This window comes from Hibiscus syriacus, unplaced genomic scaffold (genome assembly GCF_006381635.1).
Source record: "Hibiscus syriacus cultivar Baekdansim isolate YM2019G1 unplaced genomic scaffold, ASM638163v2 tig00110483_pilon, whole genome shotgun sequence".
In the NCBI taxonomy this organism is placed as follows: Eukaryota; Viridiplantae; Streptophyta; class Magnoliopsida; order Malvales; family Malvaceae; genus Hibiscus; species Hibiscus syriacus.
In genome coordinates, this window is record NW_024062759.1 from 3,060,469 (window position 1) to 3,080,436 (window position 19,968).

Here is a 19,968-nt window from a genome sequence, read left to right on the forward strand (position 1 = left end):
GCCTTCTTCTACCCAATCCGGCTTCTTTTATAAGCTCCGACCTACCTTCGTTGTTTTATATTCAATGGATGTGGGATTGGGAATATATTCAGAAACTCGGGGATGAACACCTTTGATTTTACTGACAATTCGTTGGAGATTAATCTTTCTTCTTGTATTCATAAACTAACACATGACATTCGATATTTGATCTTCAAATCAAACTCATAAGCTTCACTATGATGATTGCAACAATTTGTATAAGCAAATAATGAACTTATCAACTCAACTTCACATAAAATACAGGCTCATTTCATACTAGACTATCAATTTGCAGATAAAACATATGAGAATGTTAAGTCAACCCTAAGTGGATGAAAAGCAAGAGTAGCGACTTTTTCTCAAGGCTCGTCGGTGAAGGCATCCGCGTATGGGTGTGAAATTGCTGATAACAGGAGCTTGGAGCATTTCACTTCAACTAGAGCTGTTACGATCTATGGCCATTAATTGATTTCTCGGACCATACAGAAACCGAAAATCTGAAATTGTTTCTTAATTATTTTATTTGTTAATACATAATGCAGACAATAATCCATCCAAAACAAGATGTTTCAAACTTCTGGAGCAATCATCATACCACTATCTTTCGTTGCCCAACAAATTATCAACATTATAAACAACAACATGCCGTTATAAGTAGAAAAAAATGTTTATTCAAGTACAAGGTGCTAAAATAAACAGGCATCGTAAAACATATGTTCCCTTGTTTAAAACATTGTTCCAATGTTTATTCAATCCATGCAAGCACTGCAAACCGAAACGCACATCTCCATCCATATTTCATAACACATCTACATACATACTGCATAACGAAATAGTCCACATCAAAATTGCAAAAGATGAACGTAAATCTTCATGGTCAGCTACAAGTTGCAAGGGTATTCAGTAGCGGTACTTCGTAGAGTAATCTTTTGGAGCAATCACCAGACCACGACCTTTCCTTGCCCCACGGTATACAGTCTCGATGATGTCTATGAAATCCTTTTTGTCCTTGAGATCCCAGTTGATCTTTGTTAGATATCAAACTCAATTATTGAGTAATAAAAAAGTGGCAAAGATATTTTGAAGATTTGAAAGGTGGCAGCAAACAAAACAATAGTAAATTAAAAATTGAAGACAAACGTGGCAATATGGAAATCACATGAGCATGTCGGCAAAGATTTTTTCTTTAATTGAAATGAAAGTAAATGAAGACAAGCAATATGTTCATCATGTAAGGCGGCAAACAACGGAGAAATTGAGAAGCTTCTAACATTTTCAAAGTCGGTTTATTACATGTATATATATGTGAGCAAAGCAAGCATGTAGATAAGTGAGGAAAAGGGTGAATAACGAGTGAGAGAAAAAAAATAGAGAGAATTGAGAGAAAGCTTAGCAAAGCTATAAGATGTTTGTAAACTAGCCGCAGCTAGTGTCGTAGTATTGTAATATTGAGGTAGTGTCATTTTAACGTATTTTGTTTCGTATCAATAAAAAGTTCGAGTTATAAATTATCGTGAGCCCATCTACGCTTCCAACAAGTGGCCTCAGAGCTTGGTTCGAGTTCAACGTGGTGGAGAAGATGGCCAACATGATTCAACCTCAAATCCCGAGATTGACAAAGACGAATTACGGTAATTGGAGCATTCAAATGAAGGCGTTACTAGGCTCCCAAGGTTGTTGGGATATCATCGAGGATGGTTACACCGAGCCTGAAAATGCAGCAGCACAAGCAGCCCTAGCCAATGAAGAAAAGAAAGTATTGAAAGAATCCCGGAGAAAGGATAAAAGAGCATTGTTCTTTATTTTTCAAGGAGTAGACGAATCTACCTTTGAAAAAATTTCTGATGCAAAGACCGCAAAACAAGCGTGGGAGATTTTGCAAAAATCTCTACAAGGTGCCGAAAAAGCAAAGAAGGTGTTCCGTGGAGAGCTTATGGTGTTGAGAGGAGAAAAGATAGCAGTAAACTTGTACATGCTGAAGGGAGAAACTTTGCTAGAAACAGAAGCCTCTATTGCCTCATGTAGTTCATATTCTGTAATGTTATGGCATCAGAAACTTGGACACATGTCAGAACTAGGAATGAAAGTCCTTGTGGATCAAAAGCTACTTCCAGGCTTAACAAATGTATCACTTACTTTGTGTGAGCATTGCATAACAAGTAAGCAGCACCAGTTGAAATTCAACACATCAAATTCTAGAGGCAAAAGTGTTCTAGAATTGGTTCACTCTGACGTATGGCAAGCACCAGTTACATCCCTAGGCGGAGAATAAGATGTGAATAATGGAACTTGATTCTGAAAATAAGATCAAGTGTTTCAGAACATATAATGGAGGAGAATGCACAAGTGAATAATTTTATGACTTTTGCAAGAAAGAAGGCATCAAAAGATAGTTCACAGTAGCGAACACTCCTCAACAAAATGGAGTGGCAGAGCGGATGAACATAACCTTATTAGAAAGAACAAGATCAATGTTGAGGGATGCATGCCTAGAAAATTTATTCTGGGCAGAAGCAGTCAATGATGCCTGTTATTTGGTGAATCGAGCTCCATCAACTGCAATAGAGCTGAAGACACCAATGGAGATGTGGACTGGTAAACCAGCTGATTATTCAAACCTCCACGTATTTGAAAGTATTGTGTATGTGATGTACAACTCCCAATAAATTTCAAAGCTGGATCCAAAATCTATGAAATACAAATTCTTGGGGTATGTTGATTGTGTAAAGGGGTATCGCTTGTGGGGTCCCACTGCCCGCAAAGTGATCATCAGCAGGGATGTTATCTTTGTAGAAGATAAACTACAAAGAAAAGAAGATGATGATAGTGCTGAAAAGTCAGAGACTACACAAATACATGTGGAAAAGGAGGTTGAACAAGTAGATTCTTCTAAAGCAGAACCAACACATGATGAACAAGAACTATAGAGTTCTGAAGCTCCAACAACTCGTCAATCAGATCGTGTGAGAAGACGTCCCAATTGGCACTCAGATTATGTTATAGAAGAAAATGTTGCATATTGCTTTTTAACAGAGGACGGTGAGCCATCAACATACCAAGAGGCAATAAACAACTCAGATGCTTCACTGTGGATGATGACGATGCAAGAAGAAATTGAAGCCCTTCATAAAAATAATACATGGGACTTTGTGCCACTACCACACGGAAGGAAGCCAATTGGTAACAAATGGGTCTTCAAAATCAAGTGAAATGGTGACGATCAAGTGAAGATGTATCGTGCAAGACTGGTAGTCAAAGGATATGCTCAAAAAGAAGGTATTTATTTCAATGAAATCTTTTCTCCTATGGTTCGACTAATAACAGTTCGTATAGTTTTGTCAATGTGTGCTACATAGAACTTACATCTAGAGCAACTAGATGTTAAAACAGCTTTTCTTCATGGAAATCTTGAAGAAGAGATTTACATGCTCCAGCCTGAAGGTTTTGAAGAAAAAGAAAAGAAGAACTTGGTTTGTAGGTTGAACAAATCTCTGTACGGTCTAAAGCAGGCGTCGAGGTGTTGGTATAAGAGATTTGATTCCTTCATTATGTGCCTTGGATACAACAGACTTAATGCATACCCTTGTGTTTATTTCAAGAGGTCTGGTGATAACGATTTTGTTATATTGTTGTTGTATGTGGATGACATGTTGGTTGTAGGACCCAACAAAGATCATATTGACAAATTGAAGGCACAACTGGCTATGGAATTTGAAATGAATGACTTGGGATCAACAAACAAGATTCTAAGGATGCAAATTCAATGAGACAGACGTAATAGGAAGATTTGGCTTTCACAAAAGAATTACTTGAAGAAGATCTTGTCACGATTCAGCATGCAAGATTGTAAGACAATTTTTACCCCTCTTCCTATTAACTTTAAATTATCCTTTAGTATGAGTCCTAGTAGTGAAGAAGATAGGATGAAGATGTCTCAAGTATCGTATGCATCGGTAGTGGGAAGTTTAATGTTCGCTATGATATACACAATACCAGACATTGCACAAGCAATGGAAGTGGTTAGTCGGTACATGGCGAATCCGGGCAAAGAGCATTGGAATACAGTAAAAAGGATCCTGAGATACATCAAAGGGACCTCAAATGTTGCATTATGTTACGGAGGATCAAACTTACTTATCAATGGGTATGTTGACTCTGATTATGCATGGGATTTGGATAAAAGCAAATCTACTACATGATATGTGTTTAAAGTTGCTAGTGAAGCTGTAAGCTGGGTTTCAAAATTGCAGTCAGTTGTAGCTACATCCACAACAGAGGCAGAATACGTAGCAGCTACACAAGCCAGTAAAGAAGCAATTTAGTTGAAGATGTTATTGGATGATATTGGGCACAATCAAGAGTATGTCTCTCTATTTTGTGACAGTCAAAGCGCCTTGCATTTAGCAAGGAGTCCAACATTTTATTCAAGGAAAAAGCACATACGAGTTCAATACCATTTCATTCGTGAAAAGGTGAAAGAATGAACGGTAGATATGCAAAAGATCCATACCAAAGACAACATAGTAGATTTTATGACGAAGGCGATCAACGTTGATAAATTTACTTGGTGTCGATCCTCTTGTGGCCTGTCAAAGATGTAAGCACCATGAAGGTACAAGGTCAAAAGAATGGTGTGAAGATATGATTGTTCCAATCAAATCTTCAAGTGGGAGATTGATGACTAAGCACCGAAAGGTGCATCAAATTAATGCACCGAAAGCATGAACAAATAAAATATAGTTGGTTTTGTTGAATTTTGTTAAAGGTAAAATTCACAATTTAGTCACTTTACTTTTAGGGTAGTTACAAGATTAGTCCTTAAGCTTCAACTATAAATACCCTAACCCATTTAGCTTCAAAACCATCCCAAAGCATTCTAGCTTTCTTCCAATACTAGAGAATTTAAAGAGTTTCTTGAGAGTCGTTTTCTCCTTTTTATCAAGAGAGAATTATAATTGTTTTCTCCTTGGTAGATCGAGAGAAGTTGTAATTCCTATTTTCTCATAGTGAAATTCTTCTACTGTTTCCAGTGGCTTTTACCCTATATTATTTAGGGGTTTTCCACGTAAATTTTGTGTCTCTTTTATCTTCATTTTTTATTTTATCAAATTATCAGTTGTGATTTTGCTCTATCTGAAAGTCGTCTTCCGCAATAGCAATGGCATCAAATTAATTTAGGTGTGGACATATTTAGGCTAATATTGAATTCTCAACATGAAGCCTTAGGCCAAGCGAGAAAAAGTTGCATTCTTTTATTGGAGAAGTTGAGGACATTTCCATTGTCGATATATTAATGAGTGTAAGAAATAAGAGAAATTGTATTAATTAATTAACAAACAAGCCAGAAAAAAGGCCCAGAAAGAGATATTCCGTTGCCAGGGCCTGAACCCCCGTATCTCAGGTGAGAGCCGACTATCCTAACCAACTAGACTAAAACGGAACTTGTTTATATTAAACATGTTTATTTCTTTAAACCTTAGGTACAACAATATAATAAGAGATATGTCAGTTGTATTCATGGTTTTCATGAAAACAAGGGGTGTTCATTTTTCGGTTTTAACCGAATTAACCGATCGAACCGAATTAGTTCGGTTAATTCGGTCGGCTACCGAATTAGTTCGGTCGGAGAACGGATAATAATTTTTTTAGAATTCGGTTAATGGTTAATTCGGTTCGAAATCAGTTAATTAACTGAAATTAAATTTTAAATATATTATATATAACATATGGGATCAACCCAAACTATTTAGAACCCAATTAATAATTTAGGATCCAATAACTTTTAAACCTAAATCAATATTAATTAATTAAAAAATCCATATAAAAATTTTATTTTATAATTATATATTATTTAAATTACTTGTAAATTGTTTTTTTAATTAAAAAATATTCAATTTTTATATAATTTAGAAATTTTTAAAAAAATTTGGTTAATTCAAAAATTAACCGAATTAACCGAAATTTATTCGATTCGGTTAATATTTTAAAAAAAGTTTGGTTATGTTAACGGTTAAAGAAAAAAAAAAGTTTGGTTAATTCGGTTAATGGTAATTCGGTTCGGTCGGCCACCGTTTTAACCGAATGAACACCCCTAATGAAAACATAATTTTGTTGAACCAGTAGAGATGTAAATAATAATTCTCAAGCTTGACAATACATTGTTTGAGAAATGCAAGAAATGTATCCTTTGCACTTGACATAATTGGTTGTCCCACAAGAAACGTTCGTAATTGTATTAAAACTGATAGATTGGAGATGATTATGTCGAACATCGACCAATTTCAAACAATATTGGACAAGCAAGTTGAAATTTCCCCCACAAAGAGATAATGGTGAAGCATCAACCATGCTAGTTTCGTCATGCTGCTTCACCCACAAGCACTTTTTCATGGCGACTGGCAATGTTACTTTTTGGACAATCAAATTCTCACATACTTAGAAATCATATTTCCATTCAAATATTTACATATGAAATGTTAACATACACAAGCACTTATTGCTACCTTTATATTCAATTCTTGATTTTATTTTGTTTTTAGTGTGACTCTTAAGTTTAGGGTAAGAGTACTATTCCATGTATATTGCTTCCTTGCACTTTCATGTACGAAGTGATAAATTTAGTATTTCATAAGCAAATAACCTTTAACCACTTAGCTATCATGGCATTATGATTGACATTGGCATCGGTAATAACAACAAGATTGTTGGAAGCGTAGATGGGCTCACGATAATTTATAACTCAAACTTTTTATTGATACGAAACAAAATACGTTACAATGACACTACCTCAATATTACAATACTACGACACTAGCTGCGGCTAGTTTACAAACATCTTATAGCTTTGCTAAGTTTTCTCTCAATTCTCTCTATTTTTCTTTCTCTCACTCGTTATTCACCCTTTTCCTCACTTATCTACATGCTTGCTTTGCTCACATATATATACATGTAATAAACCGACTTTGAAAATGTTAGAAGCTTCTCAATTTCTCCATTGTTTGCCGCCTTACATGATGAACATATTTGCTTGTCTTCATTTGCTTTCATTTCAATTAAAGAAAAAATCTTTGCCGATATGCTCATGTGATTTCCATATTGCCACGTTTGTCTTCAATTTTTAATTTACTATTGTTTTGTTTGCTGCCACCATTCAATTCTTCAAAATATTTTTTCCATTTTTTTATTACTCAATAATTGAGTTTGATATCTAACACTCCCCCTCAAACTCGATTTTCCATTCCAAACTTTTCTTTGAGTCGGTTGAATATATCTGCTCTCAATGGCTTTGTGAAAATATTTGCTAGTTGATCTTCAGTTCTGCAGTAAATTAGCTCCACATTTTTGTTCTTCACCTACTCTCGTATAAAGTGATACTTTGTATCAATATGCTTGCTTCGGCTATTAGAGACTAGATTCTTGGCTAGAAAAATTATAGATTTGTTATCGACATAGATTGTAGTTGATTCTTCTTGTGCCAAATTTAGCTCGTTCAAAATATTCCTTAACCACATTGCTTGGTAAGTGCACGTTGCTGCGGCTATGTATTATGTTTCACATGTTGAAAGAGTTATCGTTTGTTGCTTCTTTGATGACTATGAAAATAATACAGAGCTGATATGAAATAGATATCCAGTTGTGCTTTTCTGATCTTCTAAGTCTCACCCATAATCACTATCAAAATAACCAATCAGCTTCGAATTTTCTGAATGCGTGTAGAACAAACCATGACCTGTTGTACCTTTGACATATCTGAGGATTCTTTTTGCTGCAATCCAATGATCTTGTTTCGGATTCTCCATGAATCTGCTTACCAATCCCACAGTGTATGTTATGTCTGGTCGTGTGATAGTCAAATACCTTAGACTTCCAACGATGCTTTTAAACAACGTCGGATTCACTTGCTCTCTTGTTGAATTCACACTTAATTTGACTGTTGGTTCTGCTGGAGTGGCTATCGGCTTGCAATCTTCCATTCTGAATTTTCTTAAAATTTCTGCTGCATACTTATTTTGTGATATAAATATTCATTCTTGCATTTGCTTCACTTCAACTCCAATGAAGTATGGCATTTCTCCAATATCTGTCATTTCAAATTCTTTAGTCATAGCTTTCTTAAAATCATTGAACATACCTGGATTTTTTCATGTGAAAATCATGTCGTCCACATATAAGCACACGATCATGATATCACTATCTTTATTTTTCTTTGTGTATAAGGCATGCTCGTATAGACTCTTCATGAACCCGTTTCTCTGGAAATATTCATCAATTCTCGTGTTCCATGCTCTCGGGGCTTGCTTCAGACCATATAGAGCTTTCTTCAATCGGTAAACTTTGTCTTCATGTCCCTTTTTAATGTATCCAGGTGGTTGCTAAATATAAACTTCTTATTCTAGGTAGCCATTTAAAAATGCTAACTTCACATCCATTTGATAAATTTTCCATTCTTTTTGTGCTACAACTGCTGTGAGAAGTCTGATGGTCTCGATCATTGCTACTGGAGCAAATACTTCATCATAATCTATTCCTTGTCTTTGCTTGTAGCCTTTGACAACTAGCCTCGCTTTGTGCTTCTCGACCTTTCCTTCTTTATTGGTCTTTGTCTTGTAAACCCATTTTACTCCAATTGGGTTATGACATTCTGGTTGTCTTGTTAGCTCCCATGTATCATTTCTTTCTATTTATGCAATTTCTTTATCCATTGCATTCATCCATTTGTCATCTTCAACTGCTTCTTCGTATGTTATTGGATCACTGTTCATAAGTAAGCAGAAAAGTGAAACATTATTTAGTTCATAATCGTTGTACCTTTCTGGCATTCTTCTCTCTCTTGTAGATCTTCGAACTTCTGTTGGAGGCACTTCAGAATCTTCTATTATGTTGTTGGCATCACTGCTGCTACTTGACGATGATGGTATATTTTGTTGAGGACCTTGATCATCAACTTGTTCATCATCTTTATCTTCATTAAAAAATAGTCCTTCAACTTCCTTTTCCTCTTTGCTCCATCTCCAATAGTCTGCTTCATCGAACTCGACATCTCTTGAAATTATTACTTTCTTGGTAAGAGGATTATATAATCTGTAAGCTTTGCTTCTTTCATCATTGCCAATGAAAATACATTTTTCTCCTCTGTCATCATGCTTCTTTCTGGTCTGTTCAGAAACGTGGGCAAATGTGATGCATCCAAAAATCTTGATGTGTCCAACTCCTGGTTTTTGACCACTCAATGCTTCGTTTGGCGTCATATACTTCACACTTTTTATTGGACATCGGCTCAATAGGTAAACTGCACATTGAACTGCTTCAGCCCAGAAATTTCTCGGTAGTTGCTTGCCTTTTATCATGCTTCTTGCCATGTCAAGAATTGTACGATTCTTTCTTTCTGTAACTCCATTTTGTTGTGGCATGTATCTGGCTGTCAGCTGATGGATGATGCCATGCTCTTTACAGAATTCTTCAAATAACTTTGATGTATATTCGCCTCCTCTATCTGATTTGAGTATCTTCAAATATTGACCGCTTTGTTTTTCCGCCATTGCTTTGAATTCTTTTAATTTTTCCAACGCTTCTGACTTTTCTTTCAATATGTAAATCCAACATTTTCTACTAAAATCATCAATGAAAGTTAGGTAGTACCTGTTACCGCCAAGCGATGGTATGTCAAAAGGACCAACTATATCTGTGTGTACTATCTCCAACGGTCTTCGGCCACGCCAGGATCTACCAACTTCAAAGCTTTGTCTATGTTGTTTTCCTTTGATGCAAGCCTCACATAATTGATTTGGAGGGTTTATCTCTGGTATTCCTTTCACCATGTTTGTTTTTTATAACAGCTTCAAACCAGAAAATCCAAGATGTCCATATCTTAGATGCCACAACCATGAATCATCTTTGATCGGGGTCTTTATGCACTTGACTTCTCCCGACTCGATATCAATTGTAAAGATATGATTTTGAGTCATATCAGCTTGGGCTATCAATTCTCCTTCTTTATTTTTATGGCAATCGAGCGATTCTTCATCTACACTTCATATCCTTTTTCCAGGAGTTGACCAAGACTGATGATATTGCTTTTCAAAGCAGGTACATAATAAACATCTGAAATATATTTATTTTCTCCCTTTCTCTGAGTAATCATGACTTCACCTTTTACTTTTAGTTCTGCGTGCGAGTCATCTCCGAACGTTACTCGTCCATGAACTCTTTCATATAATTTCACAAACAGTTCCCTTTGACCACACATATGGTTACTGGCATAATTATCAAGATACCAAATATTTTTCTTGAATTCTTCATTTCCTTTATAAGTGAGGAATACATGAGATTTTTCAATATTTTCTTCTTGAGCTGTTGCTACGCTATTTCTTTCTTCTTGTTTAGGAGTATATCTACAGTCATAACTATAATGACCATACTTATTGCAATTATAACATTGTACCTGGAATTTATTTCCTTGTTGATATTTGCCTCTACCTCAGCCTTTGTATCCTCATCCACGTCATAATGTTGGATTATTTTCAGTTATTTGATCGGTGCCATATGATCAACCACCACGTCCACGAGTTCCTCGTCCTCCTCTGTATCTACCACGATAACCACCACGATTTCCCCGACCTTGTGTGTAGCTGTTGCTAGTTTCTCCTTCGTTGACATTTATTTTGCTTTGTAGAGCTTGCTCCAGGTTTTCAGAATCTTTATTTTGTTTCATTTTCTGCTCATGGGCTTGAAGTAAACCCACAAGCTCATCGATCGAAATTTGAGATAAATCTTTTGATTCTTCGATTGCCACCACCACGTAATCAAATTTTCTTGTTAATGACCGCAAAATTTTTTCCATCACTCTAACATCGTCGAGTGATTCACCATTTCTTTTCATTTCATTTACGACTACTTTCACGCGGCTAATATAATAATCGATGTTTTCTGTATTTTTCATTTTTAACATCTCAAACTCAGCTCTGAGAGTTTGTAAGCATACCTTCTTTGCTTTTTCGACACCTTGTAGAGATTTTTGCAAAATCTCCCACGCTTGTTTCGCGGTCTTTGCATCAGAAATTTTTTCAAAGGTAGATTCGTCTACTCCTTGAAAAAATAAAGAACAATGCTCTTTTATCCTTTCTCCGGGATTCTTTCAATACTTTCTTTTCTTCATTGGCTAGGGCTGCTTGTGCTGCTGCATTTTCAGGCTCGGTGTAACCATCCTCGATGATATCCAACAACCTCGGGAGCCTAGTAACGCCTTCATTTGAATGCTCCAATTACCGTAATTCGTCTTTGTCAATCTCGGGATTTGAGGTTGAATCATGTTGGCCATCTTCTCCACCACGTTGAACTCGAACCAAGCTCTGAGGCCACTTGTTGGAAGTGTAGATGGGCTCACGATAATTTATAACTCGAACTTTTTATTGATACGAAACAAAATACGTTAAAATGACACTACCTCAATATTACAATACTACGACACTAGCTGCGGCTAGTTTACAAACATCTTATAGCTTTGCTAAGCTTTCTCTCAATTCTCTCTATTTTTTTTCTCTCACTCGTTATTCACCCTTTTCCTCACTTATCTACATGCTTGCTTTGCTCACATATATATACATGTAATAAACCGACTTTGAAAATGTTAGAAGCTTCTCAATTTCTCCGTTGTTTGCCGCCTTACATGATGAACATATTTGCTTGTCTTCATTTACTTTCATTTCAATTAAAGAAAAAAATCTTTGCCGACATGCTCATGTGATTTCCATATTGCCACGTTTGTCTTCAATTTTTAATTTACTATTGTTTTGTTTGCTGCCACCTTTCAAATCTTCAAAATATCTTTGCCACTTTTTTATTACTCAATAATTGAGTTTGATATCTAACAAAGATCAACTGGGATCTCAAGGACAAAAAGGATTTCATAGACATCATCGAGACTGTATACCGTGGGGCAAGGAAAGGTCGTGGTCTGGTGATTGCTCCAAAAGATTACTCTACGAAGTACCGCTACTGAATACCCTTGCAACTTGTAGCTGACCATGAAGATTTACGTTCATCTTTTGCAATTTTGATGTGGACTATTTCGTTATGCAGTATGTATGTAGATGTGTTATGAAATATGGATGGAGATGTGCGTTTCGGTTTGCAGTGCTTGCATGGATTGAATAAACATTGGAACAATGTTTTAAACAAGGGAACATATGTTTTACGATGCCTGTTTATATTTTAGCACCTTGTACTTGAATAAACATTTTTTTCTACTTATAACGGCATGTTGTCATTGTTTATAATGTTGATAATTTGTTGGGCAACGAAAGATAGTGGTATGATGATTGCTCCAGAAGTTTGAAACATCTTGTTTTGGATGGATTATTGTCTGCATTATGTATTAACAAATAAAATAATTAAGAAACAATTTCAGATTTTCGGTTTCTGTATGGTCCGAGAAATCAATTAATGGCCATAGATCGTAACAGCTCTAGTTGAAGTGAAATGCTCCAAGCTCCTGTTATCAGCAATTTCACACCCATACGCGGATGCCTTCACCGACGAGCCTTGAGAAAAAGTCGCTACTCTTGCTTTTCATCCACTTAGGGTTGACTTAACATTCTCATATGTTTTATCTGCAAATTGATAGTCTAGTATGAAATGAGCCTGTATTTTATGTGAAGTTGAGTTGATAAGTTCATTATTTGCTTATACAAATTGTTGCAATCATCATAGTGAAGCTTATGAGTTTGATTTGAAGATCAAATATCGAATGTCATGTGTTAGTTTATGAATACAAGAAGAAAGATTAATCTCCAACGAATTGTCAGTAAAATCAAAGGTGTTCATCCCCGAGTTTCTGAATATATTCCCAATCCCACATCCATTGAATATAAAACAACGAAGGTAGGTCGGAGCTTATAAAAGAAGCCGGATTGGGTAGAAGAAGGCATACCTTTCTCGGCCTTTTGGCTAAGATCAAGTGTAGTATCTGTTCTTATCAGTTTAATATCTGATACGTGGGCCATTGGTTCACATGATATTAAATTTATTTTTTGAGGGGGAGATTTCATCACAGTAGCTTGCTATTGGGGATCTCGAGCGTAGCCCACGCGTTGCACTAAAGCTCGGGCCTGGCGCATCCCACCCAATTTTAATCTAAATGTTTCTTTATTATTGTCAGCATCGATGTTTTACTCAAAGTTATGTAAACTATAGATGTGTTCTGGTAAAATGAGATTTAAATGAATTGTTCAATTTCTGTGTTTACATTACATTACATTACATGTGTTAATATTTTGATGTACATGTGGTTCTCAAGTATGTGATAATTTGAAGTAACATTGCAATGAAAACGAGCTTGGGGTTGATTGCAGCACGCTGAAATTGGTATGGATGATGCTTTCACCATGATCTCTCTGTGGGGGCATTTTCAGCGTAATGAAGGATTCTATTGTCTCTTTAGGATAATTGCGACTTGAAATTGAAGAGATAAATATGTTCTGCATATTTTGTTTCTTTGTGCTACTCACCAACCTGGATGGACCTTTTTTATTTTCTTTATATTATATATGTAAATTTCACATTATAATTTCGTACTCTTTAAATTTTAATATAATTTTTTAAGTTTACATCTTTTAGCATAAATTTTATATAGTTTCTGATATACCCACATTTTTGCAGGTTTAATTCCACCGAGGGTAGAAGGAGCAATTATGGATCCTATTCAATATTTTTGTTTCTCGTACATTCGAAAGGTTACTTACATAGTGATTTCTAGCCAAAGATGTAGATTAGAAAGTGATCTTCTGAGATGCCCCAAGGACTTGCTTAAATGCAAGTGGATATTTGCGTTTCATAATTAATTTTTTGATTTCCTGTTGTGGACGATTACAACATCTCATATAGGTTCATAGAGATTTTACTCATTTCTAGGCATTTGGAGAGTCTTAAAGTGAGGGCACAAACAGTTTGAGAATTACGACTTTAAGGTTAAGATTAGGGATCATTTGTGTACTTTATCATTAATTAACCGAAGAATCTTCAGATTTTATGGTGGACATATACGCACCTTGAGTATAGGGTGGATCTGTCACTGCGGTTTAAGGTTTCGGTTTCAAATTTTAATAAACAGTTAACCATCGATTAACCGTTAATAAATTATAATTAATTAATTATAGTTTTTTGAGAAAAAAAAATTAGAAATAAAATTAAAATGGTTCCTTTTTATTTTCTAATTATCATATTTATTTTATATTGAAGTTCATCAAATAAAATATAGATAAACGCGAAATGTCTAATTTAATCTTGATCTCAGTGATTGATTTATTTATTTCTTCAACTCTTTTAATTTTTGTAGTTTTTCCCTACTTAGACATGAAAGATACACCGATGTACTGTCTAGAACAAAGATCTTGTTTTCCAGCACAAAAAACATACACTCATACATATGTATTTACTCAAGGCATGTTAGTGATGAGATCTATGAAGTTTAAAAATCCAAACAAAATATGAGGAGCATGAAAGAATATGCCTAAAAATTAACGCAATTCATTAAAAATATGGATAACAATGAAATTACAAGAATGAAGGTCTCGTATTTATTTGTGTTTAGGTTTAGAGTTCTATAAGTATGTTCATTAATGAATATGCACGTAATATTTTAGACTAAAAAACAAATATACCTTATAATATATATGTTTTTTTTATAAAAATAAAATACATCTATAAATAAATAAGATTTTTAAACCATCATAAATTTTATAAAATTTTAAATTTTCATGTCGTGTTTTCATTAAAAAAATCGTAATAGACACATAATCAATTGTCAATAACGATTGACGGGTTGGTTAAGTTTGCAAAATTTAGATAACATTATAACAATTAACTGATCATGAACACCTATAATAATTATACTTAAAGAATGTTTTTTTATGGGTCGAAATTAATTTTCATGACAATTTTCCGAGCAATTATGTCAAATACAAAAGATACAATTCTTAGATTTCTCGAAAAATGGATTGTCAAACTTGAGACTTATAATACATATACATCTTTACTCATTCACCCATAAATAAGTTTTAATCAAAAACATAGAATAATTTAACAATATTCCTTACTAAATAGTTTTTCTTAATCTTCAGTAAGCAACCATATTACAACCAAGTAGGCTCCGTTGTAGTCTAGTTGGTTAGGATACTCGGCTCTCACCCGAGAGACCCGGGTTCAAGTCCCGGCAACGGAATTTTGTTTTTAAATTTCTATGCTTTTTGATTAAATACAATTTCTCTTATTTCATACATTGATTACATATGGGGAATGGAAATATCCTTAACTGCCCCAACAAGAACGCACTTTTTCTCGCTTGGCCTAAGGCTTGAGTATTAAAGCCACTCCCTGAATTACAAAAGGTTGCTAATGCCATCCAAACACAAGCTCCGCAGGATCCTTAATTGCCCGAACGATATGATATTAAACCCATCTTTCTTGCCTTTCCCGAACGATACGATATTAAACCCATCGCAACCATACTGATACTCTGAGAATGTAGGTCAATCGCCTAACCGGTAGATGAATTTTTAGTTGGAACTATTGGGAAGGGAAAAATGCCACACCAATCTTTCCAGATCTTTTCCATAACGAGCTCTTTTGGTGCATTGTGCTGAGAATTGAGAGCTCTTGATTTTCTTCGGAAGTCTTCGATGTTTCTTACATCAACCTATCTGGTACTACTATATGAATGTAAAATGTAAAATTTCCATCGCTTCGGTTCCTGCAAAATTAGTGTTGGCCAAATCTTTAATTTAAATGTTCTAAGACTTCACAATTACAATAGCTGCCGATCTAAGCTTTAAATAAATCATCTTAGCTTCGCATACAATAAGACATTGAACTAGAATTGGGTGGGGTGCGCCAGGCCAGAGCCTTAGTGCAACGCTTGGGCGACGCTCGAGATCCCCAGTAGCAAGCTACTGTGATGGACTCTCCCCCTCAAAAAATAAATTTAATATCGTGCGGGCCGATGACCCACGTATCAGATATTAAACTGATAAGAACAGATACTACACTTGATCTTAGCCAAAAGGCCGAGAAAGGTATGCCTTCATCTGCCTAACCCAGCTTCTTTTTAAAGCTCCTTCGTAGCCTCGTTTCATTATATTTAATCGCTGTGGGATTAGGCAATGTATTCAGGGTGAACACCTTTGATTTTACAGCCAATTCATTGGAGATTAATCTTTCTTCTTGTATTCTGAAACTAACACATGGAATTCGATATTTGATCTTCCAATCAAACTCCCAAGCTTCAATATGATGATTGCAACAGTTTGTATAAGCAAATAATGAACTTATCAACTCAACTTCACATAAAATGCAGGCTCATACCATACTAGACCATCATTTTGCAGATAAAATATTTAACTAAACGAATTTAGTTAAATAATGAACTTTATAGCTTGTCAAATTTAGGGACCATTGTTTTCCATTATTTATAATACACTTGCTAGTATGTCATTATGCACACAAATTCATTCATTCCCCGGTAAAGATTGATCAGTCTGATGCAGCAGACGATTTTCAATCGGATAGAGCAACCGTGCATTGAATCTTCATCTACTAGGTCTTGGCCTGAGTTAAAGTTCCGTAGTATCAATATGAACGCAAGAGGTTTAATATTGTTTCTGTCTCAGCATGTCAAAGATCATAAATCTAATGTGAGGTGAAACTTCTAATGCTCTTCGATCAGCCTCGGATCCTGCAAAATTAGTGTCGATTGCATTATCATCTTTTTTTAGTGTTCAAAGTCAGGGATGGGTTTAAGGGTGTAGCCTTATCCAATTAGTTTGGTTTCTGATCAAGCTGTGCCTCGTAGTTCGTTGGGTTCGACTGCTTTATACGTAGACACAAACACGTTTACTTGTCAACATGGGTGTGAAATTGCTGATAACAGGAGCTTGGAGCATTTCACTTCGACTAGAGCACTTGACAAGGCTACCCCGGCTAAATTCTCTTTCGTCGGGCCTGGTTTTCTGCTCTTTTGACTGTAAAATTTCACTTACAATCTATTCTCATTGATTGATTCTCAGAGCATAAAGAAACCAGTAGCCATCCTGCTGGAATAAAGATCGACCAATGTCGATCAGACAATTATCATCCGGGTGCCTTTGTTCCTTCTGAAGTAAAGTATGAGCAGTACATCACTTGTTCATCTAGTAATTATGTGACTGACCTGCAATCTTACAGTACCAGTATGGATGCAATGGGTTTAATATAGTTTCTATGCCAGCACATGGAGGACCAATATTTAATCTGCGGTGAAATTTCCGATGATCTTCGATTGTCTCCGGAGAAACTTGTGTTTGGATGTATTATCAGCTTTTTGTAATGCAGGGAGTGGCTTTAATGTTGACTGAAGCCCCATATCTCAGGTGAAAGCCGACTCTCCTAACCAGCTAGACTAAAACGGAACTTGTTTATATTGAAATGTTTATTTCTTTAAACCTTAGGTACAACAATATAGTAAGAGACATGTCAACTATATTCATGGTTCTCATGAAAGCATAATTATGCAGAACCAGTAGAGATGTAAATAATAATTCTCAAGCTTGACAATCCATTGTTTGAGAAATGCAAGAAATGTATCCTTTGCACTTGACATAATTGGTCGTCCCACAAGAAACGCTCGTAATTGTATTAAAACTGATAGATTGAAGATGATTCCCCGAGAGATGATTATATCGAACATCGACCAATTTCAAACAGTATTGGACAAGCAAGCTGAAATTTCCCCCACAAAGAGATAATGGTGAAACATCAATCATGCCAGTTTCAGCATGCTGCTTCCCCCCCCCCCCCCCCCCCACTAGCACTTTTTCATGGCGATTGGCAATGTTACCTTTTTAACAATCAAATTCTCACTTACTTAAAAATCATATTTCCATTCAAATATTTACATATGAAATATTAACATACACAAGCACTTATTGCTACCTTTATATTCAATTCTTGATTTTATTTTGTTTTTAGTGTGACTCTTAAGTTTAGGGTAAGATTATTATTCCATGTATATTGCTTCCTTGCACTTTCATGTATGAAGTGATAAATTTAGGATTTCATAAGCAAATGACCTTTAACTACTTAGCTATCATGGCATTATCAATGCCAGTGAAGCTGCCCAAGAAGGTGGGATCACCGATGGAAGAACAGTCTCACCTCGTCCTCTCCATTCTTACAACACCTCACTGGAATTAATGTCATCATACAACAATACATGACATGAACACAACACCTAAAAGGTAATTAAAGCACGACACAACACAAATGAAACACAGACATGAGACAAATACACAAACATGACCCGAAAGGCAAAATCTATATAACACATAGTTATCAACACATCGATGTTCATATTGTGGTGAAATTCCAGCACAGTTATGGGCATATATATACATACATAAACAAAACACGATGCATAACGGAAGAGCCTTACCAATCTTATGAAAAGGAAAAAAAAATCTTACTGTACTCCAATTGCTGACCATTCATCCAAAATTTCACAGTGTTTATACTATCCTTCTATGGTTCTATATACAACGAATAAACCAAAGATTAATACCAATCATAATCGTTTTCTAATTTGTATTACTGAAATGAAACTAATTTTGAATCATGATTCCTTGAAAGTATATGGTTGTAATCAAAACACTACTCTTATCCCAAAAATAGATATGTGCAAGAGGACAAGTCCATGCATCTACAATCTAAATGGAAACTATGCTATAAACGTGCATTTTCTCTCTATTACCTATACTTGAAGATGAATGTTGAATAGAGGTCAGGTCAGCCCCGGATGTAAGTATGCTTAATTTTTTAAAATGTTCTTTTGCATGTTCGAAAATTCATATCTTCATATCCATTTTTGAATATGCGGTGAATAAAAATGTATGGAACAGATATCACAAGAAGAACAGAAAAATCCTGATAGCACGGAACTTAACCTAGTTATGAATATGTATTTGACAAAGGTAAATTTTTCAGGTTTCATGGAGAACCAAACTTCTATGGATATATGCACACTCATAGAACATGTTTCAAACATGAGGATTCTAATAAAAAATTAAAAACACAAAATATAAGAGGAATTTAATACCAATAATTCTATTTTTTGGAAAATAAGAAGAAATGGAGCAATATAGCCTTCAATTTTACTCATATATACCTAATTCCAGGTATTTTATAGTTCACAAATTATACAACAAATATCAAACATGCTACCAAACAGGGCAAAACAAAATGTTAAGCAACAGAAATTGTCTCCAAGAGAGAATCAACATACTCTTTAAGCTTGGCCTTTGTAATCGCACCTTCTCTCCTACTTTCTGCCACTTCATGCCCATCCTTGAACAATATCAACGTCGGCAATCCGTACACTTTGTATTTCTCAATCAAGTGTGGATTCGCATCATGATCGATTTTCACGACCTCTAATCTATCTCCATATTCCTGAATAGATGATTAACTAATTAACTAAAGTTATTAATTAAAGAATAAATAAGTAATTTAGATAAAAAGAAAAGATAAGCACCTGAGCGATGGATTCCATGGCGGGAGAGATTAAGCGGCAAGGTCCGCACCAAGTGGCAACAAATTCGACGAGAACCGGGCGGCTGGATTCCAACACTGTACTCTGAAACTCGCTCTCTTCAATTTCCTTTACGCCTGCACCGCACCGAATCCAGAAATTAGGAGCCGTGGAGGAAGTAAGCGGCCGTAGGAGGGGGAGGTGGTTCCTTCGGAAGCCAGCGTTGACCAGAGGAGTGGAAGAGAAGGTTGCGACGGCGGAATATAGCTTAGACGGGGATGCAATTGTGCGAACCGGAGAGAAGAATGACCAGGCCACCACAGACGGCGAACTTGAGAAAAGCGTGTCCATTTTTCACGGCCGGTTTTTAATGGTGAGGATTGTTGAAGGATAAAA

At 35.6% G+C, this 19,968-nt stretch overlaps 1 protein-coding gene and 3 non-coding genes across 4 annotated transcripts; 2 read left to right on the top strand and 2 right to left on the bottom strand.

Annotated features, from left to right (window-relative positions):
* The first annotated feature begins 12,944 nt into the window (after window positions 1-12,944).
* Window positions 12,945-13,140, top strand: LOC120129285. Its single transcript, XR_005516723.1, has one exon. It is a non-coding gene; the product is annotated as a U2 spliceosomal RNA (small nuclear RNA).
* A 2,024-nt stretch (window positions 13,141-15,164) lies between these two features.
* On the top strand, window positions 15,165-15,237 carry TRNAE-CUC. Its single transcript has one exon. It is a non-coding gene; the product is annotated as a tRNA-Glu (tRNA).
* Window positions 15,238-15,895: 658 nt separating this feature from the next.
* On the bottom strand, window positions 15,896-16,091 carry LOC120129283. Its single transcript, XR_005516721.1, has one exon. It is a non-coding gene; the product is annotated as a U2 spliceosomal RNA (small nuclear RNA).
* A 3,082-nt stretch (window positions 16,092-19,173) lies between these two features.
* Window positions 19,174-19,968, bottom strand: LOC120129105 (thioredoxin X, chloroplastic-like). The gene is made up of 2 exons (XM_039146700.1): window positions 19,576-19,968; window positions 19,174-19,493 (listed from the first exon to the last, which is right to left on the bottom strand). The coding sequence occupies exons 1-2, from the start codon at window positions 19,921-19,923 to the stop codon at window positions 19,287-19,289; spliced, it is 555 nt and encodes a 184-aa protein (XP_039002631.1). The 5' UTR covers window positions 19,924-19,968; the 3' UTR covers window positions 19,174-19,286.